The sequence below is a fragment of the Stegostoma tigrinum genome, chromosome 41 (genome assembly GCF_030684315.1).
Source record: "Stegostoma tigrinum isolate sSteTig4 chromosome 41, sSteTig4.hap1, whole genome shotgun sequence".
NCBI lineage: Eukaryota > Metazoa > Chordata > Chondrichthyes > Orectolobiformes > Stegostomatidae > Stegostoma > Stegostoma tigrinum.
This window is the reverse complement of record NC_081394.1, coordinates 7,027,815-7,047,338: the sequence shown is the minus strand read 5'-3', so window position 1 is coordinate 7,047,338 and position 19,524 is coordinate 7,027,815. Positions and strand designations below refer to the sequence as shown.

General features: G+C 44.6%; 1 protein-coding gene across 3 annotated transcripts in view; it reads left to right on the top strand.

The window, feature by feature from the left end:
• LOC125448540 (uncharacterized) overlaps nucleotides 1-16,569 on the top strand; it is a 56,960-nt gene extending 40,391 nt beyond the window's left edge. The window contains exons 15-17 of one of the 3 annotated variants that reach the window (XR_007246725.2): nucleotides 551-633; nucleotides 7,879-7,916; nucleotides 15,651-16,569. Coding sequence is in view for 2 of the 3 variants with exons in the window: in XM_048523905.2 (XP_048379862.2) it covers nucleotides 574-633; nucleotides 7,879-7,880 (62 nt within the window). In the remaining variant the exon portion in view is untranslated. Of the gene's footprint in view, nucleotides 1-550; nucleotides 634-7,878; nucleotides 7,917-11,147; nucleotides 11,536-15,650 lie in introns of those variants that run through there. The other 2 variants (XM_048523905.2, XM_048523906.2) reach the window with 2 other exon arrangements.
• Nucleotides 16,570-19,524: the final 2,955 nt, after the last annotated feature.

The window sequence follows — 19,524 nt, the reverse complement described above, 5'->3', positions numbered from 1 at the left end:
CCAGAATTCCTATACCACTCCCTGCTTTTGCAGCTGCAGTTCAATTTCTGGTCAGTGTTAGTCCCAAGATTTTGATAGTGGGTGATTCAGTGATGGCAATGTTATTGAATATTTAATAGTGATGGCTGGCTTATTCCTTACTCATTTCCAAGGGAGGTGGGATCTGTACAAGTCTGGTAGCCTACACCCGAAGCTGAAGTGGGGCCAACCTATCCTTGCAATGGGGTTTGCTAATGCTGTTGGTGGATAGTGTAGTAGAGGGGCTGTGGATGTCTGGAACTAATATTCTGAAAGGGTAGTAGATGCCAGAGCTATTGTAACATTTAAGAAGTCCTTAGATGATCACTTGAAGCACCATAGTACACAAGGCTATGGACCAAGTTCTGGATAAGGGGACTAGAGTAATAGGTGCATGATAACATGCATGACACAATGAGCCAAGAGATCTATTTCTTTTACTCTAATGATTGGAATTCCTGAAACAGTCCTTTGAATACTGTTTTCTAATGGCACTTCTGTGTACTTTAGATTTTCACGTTTGTATTTCCAGCTTAACCTCCATTATCTCTGCAGCGCCATCAAAGGAATTCCCACTTTATGCTGCAGTTAATAAGAAGAAGCATAAGGGAAATTGTAAGTACAGCCTTGTTTATTCTTGCACTAATGCATAGATTTTGAAACTTCTCTCTGCCACCACAAAGCTAGCAATATGCAATGTGTTTTACAGCTTTTCTGATAGACATTAATTCATTTCAATATTATTACATTGTAACAGAGGACAAGGGAATTGCATTTATATTATCTTTCAAGGATCATTTCTCTCTCTCACTCTCTCTCTCTCTCTCATTTATATATTTATATCCTGTCTCAGGAAATTAAATATATAGCTTAGAATGTGCCCAGTGTTAGCACGGAATAAATCAAAGCCTGTGTATTTGTCTTTCCTGATGAGCCAATGGCTGCGCTCAGTCCCGACTTAGCCACTCAGAATTCCCGCAGGTGACACAGCGACTCAGTGGTTAGCACTGCTACCTCACATCAGGATCCCAGCGTTCAATTCTACCCTGAAGTGACTGTCTGTATGGAGTCTGCATGTTCTCCCTGTGACTGTGTGCCTTTGCTGCATGGGATGCTCTTCAGAGGATTGGTGTCGGCTCAATAGACTGAATGGCCTGCTCCCCACACTGTAGACATTCTGAAACACTGAGGTTTGTTTCACCCGCATATGTGCTCGGAAAAGCTTGCTGTTGCTGAAGAGTTGGAGTTATTCTGGTAAATGAGCACTGGAGTACAATTTAAGAGAGCATAGAGCCAGGAAAGGAGTGTTATCGACAAAAGCAGGATCCGTTATCGAGGCCATCATTAGAATCAAGCAGAGGGGAGTGCACTGTCATTCTAGTCACCTTAATCCGGAGGTCAAAGCATAAAATAAATATAGCTTTTTCCAGTAGTCAACTAATTACCTGATCCATATCAGGTTATGCTCAAAAATATTATTTTTATGTGTGTGTCACTGGCTAGGCTAGCATTTATTTACCATTCCTAGAGAAGGTAGTGGTGATCTGCCTTCTTGAAAAACTGTAATCCATGTACAGTTTATATTGCAAGTTTATTAACACTCTGGCACATCCCACAACTTGTGATTCTCTACTCGCATCAGAGCAGCCTGTGTGGAGCTGGTGTGTTATTGATATCTAGTGTGGAAAACAATCAGAGCCACTCTGAAAAGCCTTGCCTACATTCAGGGCTGGTATGTGTCGCAATTTCCCTTTTGTCCCTTTCAGCATATGATCCAAATCACTGTTCTACTGCACACCTGGAATTTGACAGCCATCACTCGACAGGATAGGATTTCCCACGATCGGGAGGTGCAGTGCATGTACCATCTTTACAGTGTGGGAAGCAGGCCATTCAGTCCATCGAGCCCACAGCAACCCTCTGATGAGCATCCCATGCAGACCCATCCATCCGTGTAGGCTGGCATTTCCCATGGCTAATCCACTGAGCTTACACACCTTTGGGCTGTGGGAGAAAAAGCACACAGTCACAGGGACAACATGCAGACTCCATACAGGCAGTCACTTCAGCGTAGAATTGGAAGGAGTGATATCTCATTTCAGGTTTTTGACTCCGTTATTAACTGAGCTCTAGACTGGAAAGGGGAAAGTGAACAATTCCACACATCACCTTTTCGAAAAACCTGGGTGTCCTTTGAGATTCCAAATCAGAGTTGGGCACTGCCCTCTCAATCATATCAAGCTTCAGAGTAGAAAATAGTGGCTCTGTGAAATTGTTTGCAAGTGTTGCAAGGGAATCATAGTGGTGGATGTTCTATTTCAGGATTTCACTAATAAAGAACTGCTCTCACTTTGCTGTGGCATTTAAGGTGTTATCTATTCTACTAGAAACAACAATACCCCTGTAGCAACTGGTGATTATTGTTAAGTGCAGAACATCCTTGTTTAACATTGGGTTCTGTCTGATTTAACCAGGTCAAATGCTGTAGGATTTCTGTTCTTCTGTGTCTTTCTGTTACTACAAGGTGTTGACTGGCAATCATTAAACTGTAATTTCAATGCTCATTCGAAGTGACTTTCCCATTACGGTAATCAAAAATTTTCAGTATTACTCAGCTGACAGCACAAGTTGGTGGGAAATGTAGTATTACTGCAAACTTCGTTTTAACCTTATGAACTAGCACTCGTGATTCAACCAGCAAAAAATATATACCGCGGCATTTACTGTATTATTCTGTCCAATTACCATAGATTTTTATTTATTTATACAAATATAAATATGCTTGTTGTTCAATGAATGGCCACATGAAATATCAACAGTTGATTCAATCTCCAGTCTGCCTTGCATACTGCATTCAATTCTGGTCTCCCTGCTAGAGGAAGGATGTTGTGAAACTTGAAAGGGTGCAGCAAAGATTTACAAGAATGTTTCCTGGGTTGGAGGGTTTGAGCTATTGCGATAAGCTGAATAGGCTGGGGCTATTTTCCCTGCAGTGCTGGCGGCTGAGGGGTGTCCTTGGAAAGGTTTATTAACTGATGAGGAGCATGGGTAGAGTAAATAGACAAGGTCTTTCCCCCAGAGTAGAGGAGTGCAAAACTAGAGGTTCAAGGTGAGCGGGGAAGATTTGAAAGGGACGTAAGGAGCAACTTATTCACGCAGGAGGTAGAGCGTATGTGGAATGAACTGCCGAAGGAAGTGTTGGAGCCTGGTACAATTACAGTATTGAAAAGGCATCTGGATAGGTACATGAATAGACAGAGTTTAGAGGGAAATGGGCCAAATGCTGTTAATTGGGACTAGGTTAATTTAATACATCTGGTTGGCATGGACAAGTTAGACGGAAGGGTCTGTTTCCCTTCCTGTGCTGTACGACTTTGTAATTCCTCAAATACCACGGTCTCTCAGAGGGTGCAAGTGTGAAGGCTTTCTATTGCCAAGCTTAACTTTAGGCAAATAGAACATAGAACATAGAACATAGAACAGTACAGCACAGAACAGGCCCTTCAGCCCACAATGTTGTGCCGACCATTGATCCTCATGTATGCACCCTCAAATTTCTGTGACCATATACATGTCCAGCAGTCTCTTAAAAGTTGCATTATTTTTAAGTGATTTATGTATAAATGTGTAAATACAGTGATGTGTCTTCCTTTGTTTGTATCCTTAGTGCCTGTTTTTACATTGATTATGTGGACCTCTTGAGGAACTGAAATATTTGATAAACTAGCACAATCCTGGTCTAGAGACAGTAGGAACTGCAGATGTTTGAGAATCTGAGATAACAAGGTATAGAGCTGGATGAACACAGCAGGCCAAGCAACATCAGAGGAGCAGGAAGGCTGACGTTTCGAGCCTAGACCCTTCTTGAGAAATCCTGGTCCAATAGGTACCAATTGATAAAAGATTTGCTGAATTTGGATTTGACACAGCAGGGAATGTAAATCCAATGTGAGATCTCACCAGGTTTAAAAGTTGCTCAAAGACTCCTTGACCTTCTTGACACTTGTAAAACCTAACTGTTGACCCCACTGCCATGCCAGATCAACTTGATGGTTTATAAAGTAGAGCACTGCTGCTTGAGCTCTCTTCAGTATTGTGTGCAGTTCAGATGCTCGTACTCCAGGGACAGTGAGTAAAGCTGAAGGAAACATAATAAAGCTTTACAAGAATGATACCAGAACTGAAACGTTTCCCTAACCAGAAGGATTGAACGGGCTGCTGCTGTTTTCTCTCGAAACGATGCACCTGAATAGTGAACTGAAAGAGGCCTTTCTGATTAAAAAAAAGGGATTTAATAAGGTTGGAGCAAAAATAAGGTTTCCAATGTGAGGAAGTGCAAAAGGATAAGGTACTTTTGAATAAGTGTAATAAATAGTTTGGGGGATGTTTGGGAAAAGCCAGTGATATCATTGGCTTCACAGTGGGTCAATGGTAAGCACTGCACCAGGGGCCGAAGCTTGATCTGAGCCTCAGGCAACTGTTTGTGTGGATTTTGCATATTCTCCTTTTGGGTTTGCTCTGATTTACTTCCACAGTGCAGAGATATCCCGGATCGGGTGGATTGGCCATGCTAAACTGCCCATAGTATCCAGGGATGTGTAGTCTAAATAGATACGCAATGGGAAATGTAGGGCTACAGGAATAGGGTAGGGGCTTCGATTGGGTAGGGTGGTCTTCAGAGGGGCTCAATGGGCTGAATGGCCTGCTTCCACACTGTAAGGATTCGATCACTCACTGGGTTCGTAATCTAGCATCCCAGTCAATAGCTGCAGACATTTTGGTTCAACATTGGCACCCGGACAAATTTAAATTCAGTTCATAAGCACTACAAAAACCCCGCTGGTTCAGTTAATTCCCTGAGTGAAGGAAATCATGGTCAAGCTTAGGTGTGATTCCAGGCCAAGACTAATGCTGTTGGTGTTTGACTGCCCTCCAAACTTGATTTTCAAGTAAACAAAGTGTGGAGCTGGATGAACACAGCAGGCCAAGCAGCATCTCAGGAGCACAAAAGCAGAAGTTTCGGGCCAAGACCCTTCATCAGAGAGGGGGATGGGGAGAGGGTTCTGGAATAAATAGGGAGAGAGGGGGAGGCGGACCGAAGATGGAGAGAAAAGAAGATAGCTGGAGAGGACAGTATAGGTGGGGAGGTAGGGAGGGGATAGGTCAGTCCAGGGAAGACGGACAGGTCAAGGAGGTGGGATGAGGTTAGTAGGTAGGAAATGGAGGTGCGGCTTGAGATGGGAGGAAGGTATGGGTGAGAGGAAGAACAGGTTAGGGAGGCAGAGACAGGCTGGGCTGGTTTTGGGATGCAGTGGGGGGAGGGGACGAGCTGGGCTGGTTTTGGGATGCAGGGGGAAGGGGAGATTTTGAAACTGATGAAGTCCACATTGATACCATTGGGCTGCAGGGTTCCCAAACGGAATATGATTTGCTGTTCCTGCAACCTTCGGGTGGCATCATTGTGGCACTGCAGGAGGCCCATGATGGACATGTCATCTAAAGAATGGGAGGGGGAGTTGAAATGGTTCATGACTGGGAGGTGCAGTTGTTTATTGCGAACCGAGCGGAGGTGTTCTGCAAAGCGGTCCCCAAGCCTCCGCTTGGTTTCCCCAATGTAGAGGGAGCCACACCGGTTACAGTGGATACAGTATACCACATTGGCAGATGTGCAGGTGAACCTCTGCTTAATATGGAAAGTCATCTTGTGGCCTGAGATGGGGGTGAGGGAGGAGGTGTGGGGGCAAGTGTAGCACTTCCTGCGGTTGCAGGGGATGGTGCCGGGTGTGGTGGGGTTGGAGGGCAGTGTGGAGCGGACAAGGGAGTCACGGAGAGAGTGGTCTCTCCGGAAAGCCGACAAGGGTGGGGATGGAAAAATGTCTTGGGTGGTGGGGTCGGATTGTAGATGGCGGAAGTGTCGGAGGATGATGCGTTTCAAGTAACGCATTTCACAGAACAATTAGTGTTGGGTAGTAAATGCTGACCAAGCCATTGATGTCTGCATCCCATTTGCGCAAGTTGAGTGAGTGTTCAAAGCTATAGCTGGTGTGGATCAATGTAATGTTTTCTAACTTTGGGAGCAAAAGCAGCATGGCAGATTATATTCTGAGTGGAAAAGCGAGAGGTGCAATGAGGCTTGGCTGGCCTCCCACCCCAGTTGCTGAAGATAAACTTTGCAGGAGCAGCAGGCGGTAAGAAAGGCAAACGGTATGTTGTCCTTAATAATGACAGGATTGGAATACAGGAGCAGGGATGTCTTGCTGCAACTGTACAGGGCCTTGGTGAGACCACACCTGGAGTATCATGAGCTATTTTGGTCTCCTTATCTGAAGAAAGATGTTCTGGTGATGGAGGGAGAGCAACGACAGATTCATATAGATGGCAAGGCTGCCTTATGGTGAGAGACTGGACTGGCGAGGATTATTTTCCCTGGACTGTACAGAATGAGGGAGGGGGAATCTTAGTGAGACCTATAAAGTCCTGACAGGACAAGACAGGGCAAATACAGGAAGAATGTTCCCAATGACTGGAGAGGTCAGAGCCAGGGGTCGCAGTTGAAGGGTATGGCATAGGCCATAAAACAAAGTTACTGGAAAAGCTCAGCAGATCTGGCAGCATCTGTGAAGGAAAAAACAGAGTTAACGTTTTAGGCCAGGTGACCCTTCCTCAGAAATGACCCTACCTCTGAAACTCCTGAGGAAGGGTCACCAGATCTCAAATGTTAACTCGGTTTTCTCCTTCACAGATGCTGTCGGGCTTTTCCAGCAACTTTGTTTTTCTACCTGATTCACAGCATCTGCAGTTCTTTCAGTTTTTATTATGGTATAGGCCATTTTGGATTTAGATATGGAGAAATGTCTTCACCCAGGAAGTGGGGAGCCTGTGGAATTCTCTGCCACAGAAAGCATTCGGGGTCAAATAATTAAACATTTTCAAGAAGGAGTTAGATATATTTCCTGGAGCTAAAAGATCAAAGGTAATGGGAAGAGAGGGAAACAGGGGACTGAGTTAGATGATCAGCCTTGATCATACTGAATAGAGGAGGAAGGCTCAAAGTGTCAAATGGCCTACCTCTGTTCCCATTTACTATGTTTCGATAAACGAACAAAGGATAATCCAGGGTGTGTTTAGATTATAGATCTTGCTACCACAAGAAAAGCTTTGATGCCTAAGGGAAGATGGATAATTTTGTTTTAAATTCACTAGCAAGAAATCACTGGCTGACCAGGCATTTATTGCCCATCCCTAATTGCCCCTTGAGAAGGTGGAGGTGAGCTGCCTTTTAGAACTGCTGCACATTGACCCATAACCATTTCCTTCTCACAACTTTGAAACAATCAAGTAGCTTGCTGGGCCATTTCATAGGGTAACTGAGAGTCAATGACATTGCTGTGGGTTGGGAGTCACATGTGGGCCAGACAGCGTGAGGATGACATTAGTGAGCCAGATGGGTTCTTCCAACAATTGGTTATGGCTTCATGGTCATCTGCACATTTTCAATTAGATTCAAATTTCACCATCTGCTATGACAGGATTTGAACCCAGGTCCTCAGGGCATGAGCTGAGTGTTTGGATTATTACGTCTAGCGATAATACCACTAGGCCATCACCTTCCATGAAAGGGAAGTAAGGGAGAAAGAATGAAAGGTTATGGAACGAGAGTGAGATGAGTGACAGTGGAAGAACACTTGGATGAAGTGTGAAAACCAGGACAGGTCCTTCCCACTGAATATAACGAAGCTGTGCTGCAAAATCCTCCAGGAGAGGGCGGGGGGAAAGTACAATAAATGTCGCTACGTTTTTGATGATGCCATTATTTTCGGACCCAGCCTGCCACTTTAACGTGTAGTCTTTGTGTTGCAGAAACCGTTAGCCATGGAAAGCTCCCACCAGCCTCGAAGGTAGGAGCTTAAAATTTTGAAGTAAACTACTGAGGACATTTGAAGTTGGAAAATAACACGGCTTACGATGTACCTGATAACTGGCGTGCTGTCAGTCTATTTTTACAGCAAATCTAGTTACCTTTACCCACGTTGTACGATCCTTGTTGATAGACTAAATGATACCATGCAATTAATGCAGACCATAAAAACAATTTCTTAATTCAGGCTCACAGGCCATGCTGTGAAATAAGAACGCACTCACATCTAAGAGCTGGAGTTTAATGATTCTGCAAGAGACGACAGTCCCAGAAAGTACTGTCCCATTAGAGAGAGAGAGAAATGACTCGTGATGATTAACAAGTCTCACAGTAATCTCTCAGCCGATGTGGCAATGGAACCCATGTTGTTGAATGAGTGATGGTTTCTTGTCGCTTGTACTTTACAACGAGCAACACAGCCTGGCACCATTCAAATACACCAAGAATAAAAGGATAAAGGCGAAAGAAAGTTTGACTTTGCCCCACCACCTCCACGATGATCCTGAGCCCTGAGGCAGCTGAACAACGGCACTCCCACTGCCACCTGTGCTGGACTCACCAACGTCTTAGCTGCCATTTCTTCGTCGCTGAGCCCCCATCGCTGATGGGGGCGTGAAGGGCAGGTCCTGTGCTGGATTCACATTCACTCCGCAACCAGGAGCACCCCGACCAAGCCTACAATAACGAGGATCCCCCTGCTCTGTGCCTCACACAACCAGGAGCTCCCAGGCTCCAGGCCTACAACAACTAGAATCCACCAGTTCCATGCCTGACACAAACAGGAGCCCCTTGGCTATGGGCCGATCACAACCAGGAGCTCCCAGGCTCCAGGCTCCAGGCCCTCAACAACTAGGATCCCATGACTCCACGCCTAACACAAACAGCAGCCCCCTGGCTATGGACCTATCACAACCAGGAGCTCCCAGGCTCCAGGCCTACGACAACTAGGATTCCCCGACTCCATGCCTAACACAAACAGGAGCCCCCTGGTAGTGGGTCTACCACAACCAGGAGCTCCCAGGCTCCAGGCCTACAACAACTAGAATCCACCAGTTCCATGCCTACCACAAACAGCAGCCCCCTGGCTATGGGCCTATCACAACCAGGAGCTCCCAGGCTCCAGGCCTACAACAACTAGGATCCCCGACTCCATGCCTATCACAAACAGCAGCCCCCTGGCTACGGGCCTATCACAACCAGGAGCTCCCAGGCTCCAGGCCTACAACAACTAGGAATCCCCAACTCCATACCTAACACAAACAGGAGCCCCCTGGCAGTGGGTCTACCACAACCAGGAGCTCCCAGGCTCCAGGCTCCAGGCCCTCAACAACTAGGATCCCATGACTCCATTCCGAACACAAACAGCAGCCCCCTGGCTATGGGTCTATCACAACCAGGAGCTCCCAGGCTCCAGGCTCCAGGCCCTCAACAACTAGGATCCCATGACTCCATGTCTAACACAAACAGCAGCCCCCTGGCTATGGGCCTATCCCAACCAGGAGCTCCCAGGCTCCAGGTCTACAACAACTAGGATTCCCCGACTCCATGCCTAACACAGACCCACTGTCAGGGGGCTCCTGTTTATCACAACCAGGAGCTCCCAGGCTCCAGGCCTACAACAACTAGAATCCACCAGTTCCATGCCTACTACAAACAGCAGCCCCCTGGCTATGGGCCGATCACAACCAGGAGCTCCCAGGCTCCAGGCCTACAACAACTAGGATCCCCCAACTCCATGCCTAACACAAACAGGAGCCCCCTGGCAGTGGGTCTATCACAACCGGATCTGCCAATGTGGTATACTGTATCCACTGTACCCGGTGTGGCTTCCTCTACATTGGGGAAACCAAGCAGCGGCTTGGGGACCGCTTTGCAGAACACCTCCGCTCGGTTTGCAACAAACAACTGCACCTCCCAGTCGCGAACCATTTCAACTCCCCCTCCTATTCCTCAGACAACATGTCCATCGTGGGCCTCCTGCAGTGCCACAATGATGCCACCCGAAGGTTGCAGGAACAGCAACTTATATTTCGCTAGGGAACCCTGCAGCCTAATGGTATCAATGTGGACTTCACAAGCTTCAAAATCTCCCCTTGCCCCCACTGCATCCCCAAACCAGCCCAGTTCTTCCCCTCCCCCCACTGCATCACACAACCAGCCCAGCTCATCCCCTCCCCCAACTGCATCCCAAAACCAGCCCAGCCTGTCTCTGCCTCCCTAACCTTTTCTTCCTCTCGCCCATCCCTTCCTCCCACTTCAAGCCACACCTCCATTTCCTACCGACTACCTCATCCCACCTCCTTGACCTGTCCATCTTCCCTGGACTGACCTATCCCCTCCCTACCTCCCCACCTATACTCTCCTCTCCACCTATCTTCTTTTCTCTCCATCTTCGGTCCGCCTCCCCCTCTCTCCCTATTTATTCCAGTTCCCTCTCCCCATCCCCCTCTCTGATGAAGGGTCTAGGCCCGAAACATCAGCTTTTGTGCTCCTGAGATGCTGCTTGGCCTGTTGTGTTCATCCAGCTTCACACTTTGTTATCCTGGTCTACATGTGAGTCCAGATCCACTGCAACATGGTTGCCTCTTCACTACCCTCTGGCCAATTTGGGATGGGTAATAAATACTGGCCTAGTCAACAATGCCCTCATCCCACAAATGAATAAATATAAGTCTCAATCTTAAATATACACAAAGACTCTGCTGCACAGCTCTCTGCCTTAAGGAGTTCCAAAGACTCACAACCCTTTGAGAGAGGAAATTACTGCTCATCCCAGTCTTAAATTTGCATTCATTCATCCTGCAACTGTGCTTTCTGGTCCTAGACTCTCTCATGTGTGGAAACGGCATTCACCCTTTAAAATATCCTTAAGAATCCTGTATGTTTCAATAAGATCGCCTCTCATTCTTCCAAATTCCAATGAGTGTAGCCCCAACCTGTTTAACATTTGCTCACAAGGCAATCTCTCCACACCAGAAATCATCCAAGTGAACTCAGTGTGGTAGCTGATATGTTCTGCAACAATGGACTTGAGTGTAGTGCCTGAACTCCAGTACTGAACCAGCTCCAATTGACTTATTTCACACTGCCTGTTTTAAAACAAAATGTATACACTGCTATCGAGTGTGGTAGAACAGCATCAACTGGATTTTGGATTGAATGCTGGATCTTTTACAAGAGTCCAAGTGACGCTAATCTATTTGCTTTACAGCTGAGTGAACCTCCTTGTCATTAGGCTGACCTACAACATCCAGACACTGGCTCCAAAACTATCACCATAATTTCCACCAGAAGTGCACGTCATTATGCTTCTCTGAAACTGTAACCACCAGGATATGTTCATCAGTTGCTGTTGTGAATTATCTCTGTTACAACTTTCACTTTGGAATCTGCACAGTACTCCAGGACAATTTCTGATACATGGATATCATTGGAATTCATTCAACTGTCTCTGCTATGTTCTTGCCCAAGCCATGAGTGCCCATCTCTTTTTCTTCCTTTATCACCTATTTTGAGAATCCCTACAGTGCAGGAGCAGGCTATTTGGCCCATCAAGTCCAACATCAAACCTCCAAACAGCATCTCACCCACCCCTTGTAAAGCTGCATTTCCCAGTGGCTCATCCTCCTACCCAGCATATCCTTGGACACTATGGGGCAGTTTAGCGTGGCCATTCCCCATGAACTGGCACATCTTTGGACTGTTGGAGGAAACTGGAGACCATGAAGGAAACCCACACAGACACGGGGAGAATGTGCAAACTTTATACGAATAGTCACTCGAGGCTGGATTCAAACCTGGGTCCTTGGCGCAAGGAGGCAGCAGTGCTGAACACTGAGCCACTGTGCCCCCTCACCAGACTCTCACCATCTGAGACTTATTTCTTGCTTTGTTGACCCTTTCCTCAGTAAACTGCAGACAAGGCAGTTTCCCTTCCCACCTCCAATACTAGTTAGCGTTGTAAAATATTCCTTCTCTCTGGGTACCGTCCCCTGACTTTCATATTTGTGGTTAGCTGCCCTGGCTCTGGCATTATGGTCAAACCAGGAGATCAACCCTGCTTCAATAAAGTGTGCAGTAGGGCATGCCAGGGGCAGTGGGCATAGCTAAATATTAGGTACCCAACCTGGTGAAACATACAACACAAGATTTTTTGCATTTTTTTATAATTCATTCATGGGATGAGGGCATTACTGGCTAGACCAGCATTTATTGTCCATCCTTAATTGCCCAGAGGGCAGTTAATCGTCAAACATATTGCTGTGAGTCTGGACTCTCATGTAGTCCAGACCAGGTAAAGATAATGGTTTCCTTCCCTAAGGGACAATAATTCACCAGACAGGTTATTCCAACAGTTGACAATGGTTTCATGGTTTTCATTAGACTTTTATTTCCAGATTTTTATTGAATTCAAATTCCACTGTCAGCCTTGGTGGGATTTGAACATGGGTCCCTAGTACCTTATTTTTAACAAAACTCTGCCACCATTATCCCAGCTGTACCAAATCCTGTGTTCGCTCTATGCTTGTTGACCTACCTGGGCTCCCATCACCATTTCCATTATAAAATTCCCGATTTCACACATAAAACTCTCCTTGCTTTAACACACCCCATCCCTTGACATTGTCTACTCTCCCAGGAGCTCTCTGTTTCTCCAAATCTGACCCTTTGAGCCATTTGCCTCACAACTGGCTGCCCTCCCTTCTGCTATCTCAGACTGTAGCTTTGCAATCTTGCCGCTGAACCTTGCTGACTCTCTAACTTTCTAAATTCCTCTGAACATCCACCTGAAGACCTAAAACCCAAACTTTCTTTAGTTACTCATGGACATAGGCATTTTGTGTCTGACTCCAGTTGCCCTTGAGAAGGTGGTGGTGAGCTGCCTTCTTGAACCGCTGCTGTCCATGTGGTGTAGGTTGACCCACAATGCCCTCAGGGAGGGAATTCCAGGATTTTGATCCAGCTACAGTGAAGGAATAGTAAAACATTTCCAAGTGGTTGTCGGTTTGGAAGGTGCTGCCCAAGAGTCTTTGGTGAATTTCTGCAGTGCATCTTGTAGACGATACACACTGCCGCTACTGAGCATCAGTGGTGAAAGGAGCAGATGCTTGTGGATGTGGTGTCAAGCAAACAAGGGCTACTGTGCCCTGGATTGGTGTCCATCTTCTTGAGTTTTGGTGGAGGCACATTCATCTATGCAAGTGGGGAGTATGCCATCACAATCCTGACTTGTGCTTTGTAGATTATGGACAGGTTTTTGGGAGGCAGAAAGTGAGTTACTTGCCACAGTTTTTCTAGTGTTTGACCTACTCTTGTAGTCACTGAGTTTATGCGGCAAGGCCAGTTGAGTTCTGCTCAATGGTAACCTGCAGGATGTAGATAGTGGATGGTGATGGATGGCTTTAAATTGCTTGAGCTTTGTTGGAGCTGCACCCATCCAGATTTTTATCCACCCCCTCTTTAAAATTGAAGGCAGTTTATTTCTGGTCTTATTACAATGGTGCAAAGAACCTTGGGTACTTTATCCTCGTTTAAAACTGCTAGGTGTATGCAGCTTGTTGATGGATGGGGATAAGTGGAGGGAAGAGAATCAGGGAAGGATGAGGGCTGATAATGAAGGAGGGGAGAAGGATCAGAGAGAGTGGACGCTGAGGGGAATATTTTGTTTGCTTCGGATGGCTATGAACCTTCTCCAAATTGGCTTTGATTCAAACCCAGTTTAAAGTAATGTCAAGGAAACCAAAGCAAGTGATAAGGGTTACTGATAATTTCTGAGCCCCCAGATAGGTCCAGCATCTTTATTTTGTTGTTTTGTAATGGAAGAATAACCTTTCCTGACTTGGGCTTCAACGACATTGGTCTCAGTGTGAGTTCCGTATAAAATTAATGATTAACCTGCCTGCAATGACTGACAATTAATATTGACAGATATTTTATTTTAAGTTAATGCATTCATTGGCATGAATCAATTGTTTCATGTCAAATCTCCTGGTGGTCCTGAGCAGGTGTGTATTTTATACATGTGCAGGAGACCAAGATCCAAACCTGGATTTAAACGTTGTTCAAAAGTTATCAATGTCACTGTGAATTATCGTCAACATGATCTATCATAAAATCACATGGTGGGAGGATGTGGCAATATAGAGAGATCTGAATGTCATAGAGTGGTACAGGTTTACAGCATGGAAACAGGCCCCTCAGCCCAAATCCTCCATGCCGATTATGTTTCCCAGACTGAACTAGTCCCATTTGCCTGCAATTGGTCCATATTCCTCTCATCCTTTCCTATTCATGGACCTGTCCAAATGTCTGTGTCCATCATGGTTTTTCTAATCTCCATAAGTTCATAACTCAGCCTCCAATATTCTGGGAAAAATGTTCCAGCCTATCTATCCTCTCCTTATAACTCATACCCTCCAATCTTAGTAACACCCTTGTAATTTTTTTTATTTTTTGCATTCTTTCCAGTATAATAGCAACTCTCCTATAACAGGGCAACCAGAATAGTACACAGTACTCCAAATGTGGCCTCACCAAATTCTTATACAGCTGTAATGAAATAATACAGCTGTAACATGTCCTTGTGCATCAATTGCATGCAAAGCCCTGCAAAAATGAGGAAGACAAATAGAATATTGGCTTTTATTGTAAAAGAATTGGAGTCTAAAAGTAGGGACATTGTGTGGAGTATTAGTGAGGCTGCATTCTGAGAACAAAGTATAATTGGATCACCTTAAGGAGGGGTTTATTTATGCTGAAGGCAGTTCCAAAAATTCAATGGCTGGCTTCTGAGGAGGTAAAGGTGTCGTTTTATGAGGGCAAGATTTAGTATTTTTCTCCATTACTCATTGGAGTTTGGATAGATTCAAGAATCAGAGGGAGCATGACGAGGTGAATGTGGATAGGGTACTTCTCCTCATAAAGGAGGAAGCACAGTTTCAAAATAAAGGGTCTCCCATTTAATTCAGAGATGAGGAGAGTCATCTTGTCCCACTTGAGTGTGTTTGGCCAATTTCCCCCAAACATTTCCTATTAATGAGCTTATCCAAACATATTTTAAACCTTATAACTTTGCTGCATCCACCACTTCCTCTGGAAGTTCATTCCACACATGAAACACTTGCTGTAAAAATATTGCCCTTCACCTCTTTTTAAATCTTTCTCTTCTCACCTTAAAAATATACCCTCTAATCTTGAAATCCCCTATTCTAGGGAATAGGCAAGTGCCATGCAGCGTATCTAAAACCGTCATGGTTTAGCAAATTATTAGTGTTTAGAATGCAATCCCTCCCCAGAAGCAGAACAGGTTTGGGTAAGGAATATATTCAAGGCCAAGTGAGCCATGTTTTGACTGACAATGAATCAAAGGCTATGGGGAACAGACAAAAAAGTGAAGTTAGGGGCGCATTAGATCAGCAATGATCTAATTGAATGACAAAGGATGTTCAAGGTTTTGAACAGAATACTCCTTTTATTTATCTTCTCTTGGTGATTACACCATAAAAAATAGCTGTTTGGCTGAACTGATCTATGTCAGTGTTGATGTGCCCTCATAAGCCTTCTCTCATCTTATTTTACAAATTACCATCTTTGTATTCCTCTCTCCCTCATCTAACTTCCCTTTAAAGTTTGAATATTTGTCTGGGTTGATGGTAATCAATGAATTTATGTTGTTGTTAAATTGCATGACAGATGGCTGTTTATCTTTTTCCAGACTAAAGAGTTTTTTCAATAAAAGTGGTTGATATTCAGAAAGGAATAATGAAGACCTCTGTGGCTTGTGATCAAGATTCTAAAATACTATCTGCTCCTGTTAGACTTGAGAAAGGACATTTGGCCAGAGCACCATCAATATTCTTCCTTCCAACACTGTTGTGGTGTCATTTGCCGGTTCAACTTAAATTCCTGAATCTGAAGTATGGTAGCTCCATCTCTATGTGGATCGCAGTGCAATAGAGGAGCGCAAAGCCAGGTTATCAAGTACAGCCAGGATGGACTCCTACAGATCGCACTCTGTTCATTCTGTAGATTGGATTGAATTGAAGCAATGTGTTCATCACAATCGTACATCAGTATGCAATACCTCTGCACATTTCTATCTATGGCCATGTGTGTTCTTGCCGACTGCTACATAGCTGGTTTAACCAAATCTTTCAAACAAGAAACTAACATAAGAAAGAGGATAATTAACCTTTAAAAGAATTTGACATAAGTTATTGTTACAAGCAATATTGTTATATTTCATGTCATTTTCTTTGAAACTGTCATTAAAAGAAAGCTCATAAAATGGTAAAAGTGGCATATGTTGTTTTGAGACAATGGATCAGAGCCTCTGAAGTGCTTACAGTCATACTTAAGTTTTGGACAAGACGTGTTGTTCTCAAGACAAAGAGCTCAAGTTAAGTCTAGCCAATAAAGTAATCTCTAAGTTTGAAATTCGTTGGCAGCTAAGATTTCCTGGAAAACTCCCATTGCATAAAGAAAGGTGCCAAAAAAACTGCAAAGAGCAAAACTTCAAAAGGCAGAAGCACAAGGCAATCTAAGTACCTCATCTCAGCAGGAAAGCATATCCTAATGCTTATATTCCAGACTGTGTACTTATTGCCTTACCAGTCTAGATATATAGAACAAACTTGAGCTATAACCCCTTCGGCGGGGGGGGGGGGGGGGGGGGGTGTATGCGTGTGTGTGTGTGTGCTATTGTGCTATGAAGGTGCTATGCTTTCAGGATGACTCTTCAAAATCCCTACACTACAGATAAAAAGAGAAAGGTTTAAGATTACGCTTAGTGCTATAGACCAGTCACCATCGAAAGGTGCAGGACAAAAGTCCTCAGTCAACCTACAAAGATGAGGATCTCAATATAGGCTGCTCAACTACCAATAGCAGTGTAACTGATATCACCCAATAATACGGCTACTGCATTCCAAAATGTACTTTCCATGAACAACTGTATATCCTTTGACTTTTATTTATTTTGGATGCACCTCTCATTTTAAATCTGCGTGCATGCTTGTAGCATTATTACTATTTACTGTATTTGGTAATTAATAAACCAATTCTTTCTTTAACTCAAGAAGTGCCTAGTTAAGTTAACTGTTTTGAAAACGCATGTTGGCTTGGATGAGGGAGAAATGTATCCACAGTGATTCTTTTTAATTAAACTTGTTGCAAGCATATGAGGGGGACAGGTGAATAATAACTTTGCGTTATCCTGAGAAAATTGGGAAACCTCACCCAGGGATTGGTTTACCAATCCTTAAGCAGGTGATCTCCTCAAATCTGTGCCATCTATGTGCTGAAGGGTGCTCCATGATTTTGATCCAGCAACACTTTAAAACTCAGAGAAGGAACACGAGGTGATTACTGATCCAGTACTCACGGCAGAAAATGACGCACAAAGAGAGGTTCCTTGTCTTCTTCCTTAGCAATCGTGTGAATAAGTAGAGATAACAAGGTTGTAGAGATGGATGAACACAGCAGGCCAAGCAGCTCAGAGGAGCAGGAAGGCTGACGTTTTGGGCCTAGACCCTTCTTCAGAAAAGTATCCTTGTTTAAAGGGAATTCCTTGATCTACGACAGCATATTTCTAATCAGTTATTTCCCACTTCTGCTGCTTACACCCAGCTCTAAAACTGGTGAATATTTCTCTTCTATCAATGCTATCGTGCCTCAATTTCTCCCACTCTCTGAGTATGTAACAACTATAAGACATTAGTTCAGCCTCAGCTGAAGGGTACTACACTTTACGAAGGATGCATAGGCATATTAGCAAGCATGCTTCCAGCAGTAAGGAACTTAGAGTCATACAGTAATAGAAACGCAAGCACAGAAACAAACCCTTCAGTCTAACTCGTCCATGACCACCAGATTTCCTAAATTAAACTAGTCCCATTTGCCAGCATTTGGCCCATATCCCTCCAATCCATCCTGTTCATATATGCATACAGTTGCCTTTTAAATGTTTTAATTATGCCAGCCTCTACCACTTCTTCAGGCAGCTCATTCCATACATGCGCCACACACTACGTAAAAACCCTCAGGTCCCTTTTAAATCTTTCTCCTCTCACCTTCAACCTCTGCCCTTTAGTTTTGGACTCCCCTAACCTGGGGAAAAAATACCTTGGCCATTCACTCTATTGATGCCCCTCAGCCTCGATGCTCCAGAGAAAACAGCCCCAGAATATTCGTTGCCTCTCTGTAGCGCAAGCCCTCCAACCTCAGCAACATCCTTGTAAATCTTTACGGAACCCTTTCAAGTTTAACAACATCTTTCTTACTGCTGGGAGATCAGAATTGAATGCAACGTTCAAAACGTGGCCTAACCTGTGTCCTGTACAGCCACAACTTGATATTCCAACTCCTCTATTCAATACACTGACCAATTAAGGTAAGCATGCCAAATGCCTTCCTCACTATTCTGTCTACATGTGATGCCACTTTCAAGGAAATATGAACCTTTCACACCAAGGTCTCTTTGATCAGCAACACTCACCAGGACCCTACCATCAATAATGTCAATTATTGAAATAAGACCATAAGGCCATAAGACAGAGGAGCAGAAATTAGGCCAATTGGCCCATTGAGTCTGTTCTGCCAATCAATCATGGCTGATAATTTCCTCAACCCCATTCTCCCGCTTTCTCCTCTTCACCCTTGGTTCCCCTGATAATTAAGAACATATCTGTCTCAGTCATAAATGTACTCAATGACTTGGCCTCCACAGCCTTCTGTGGCAGTGAATTCCATAGATTCACGACTCTCTGGGTGAAGAAGTTTCTCCTTACGTCCATTCAAAAAGGTCTTCCTTCTGCTCTAAGGCTGTGCCGTCAGGTCCTAGACTCTCCTACTAATGGAAGCATCTTCCCAACATCCATTTTGTCCAGGCCGTTCAGAATTCTGAAAGTTTCAATTAGATACCCCCTCAACCTACTAAACTCCAATCAGTAAAGTCCTAGAGTCCTCAAATGTTCCTCATATGTGAAGCTTTCCATTCCTGGGATCATTCTTGTGAAGTTCCTCTGAACCCACCCCAGGGCCAGTACATCCTTCTTGAGATATGAGGCCCAAAACTGCACACAATATTCCAACTGTGAGCTGGCCATAGCCTAATAAAACCCCAGTAGTAAATCCCTGCTTTTATATTCAAGTCCTCTCAAAATAAATGCCAACATTGCATTTGCCTTCCTGACAACTGACTTAACCTTGAGAGAATCCTGGACTAGAATTCCCAAGTCTCTTTGCACTTCAGACTTCTCAATTTTCTCCCCATTTAGAAAATAGTCCATGCTTTTATTCTTCTTACCGAAGTGTACGACCTCACACTTTCCCACATTGTACTCCATCTGCTACTTCTTTGACCACTCTCCTAACATGTCCAAATCCTTCTGCAGCCTCCCCACCTCCTCAATATTACCTGTCCCTCCACCGATCTTTGTATCGCCTATACACGTTGCTGGAATACCCACAGTTCCTTCATCAAGGTCATGAATGTACAAAGTGAAAAGTTGTGGCCCCAGCACCGACCCTTGCAGAACACCACTTATCACCAGCTGCCATCCTGAGAAAGAACCCTTTACCCCCGCTCT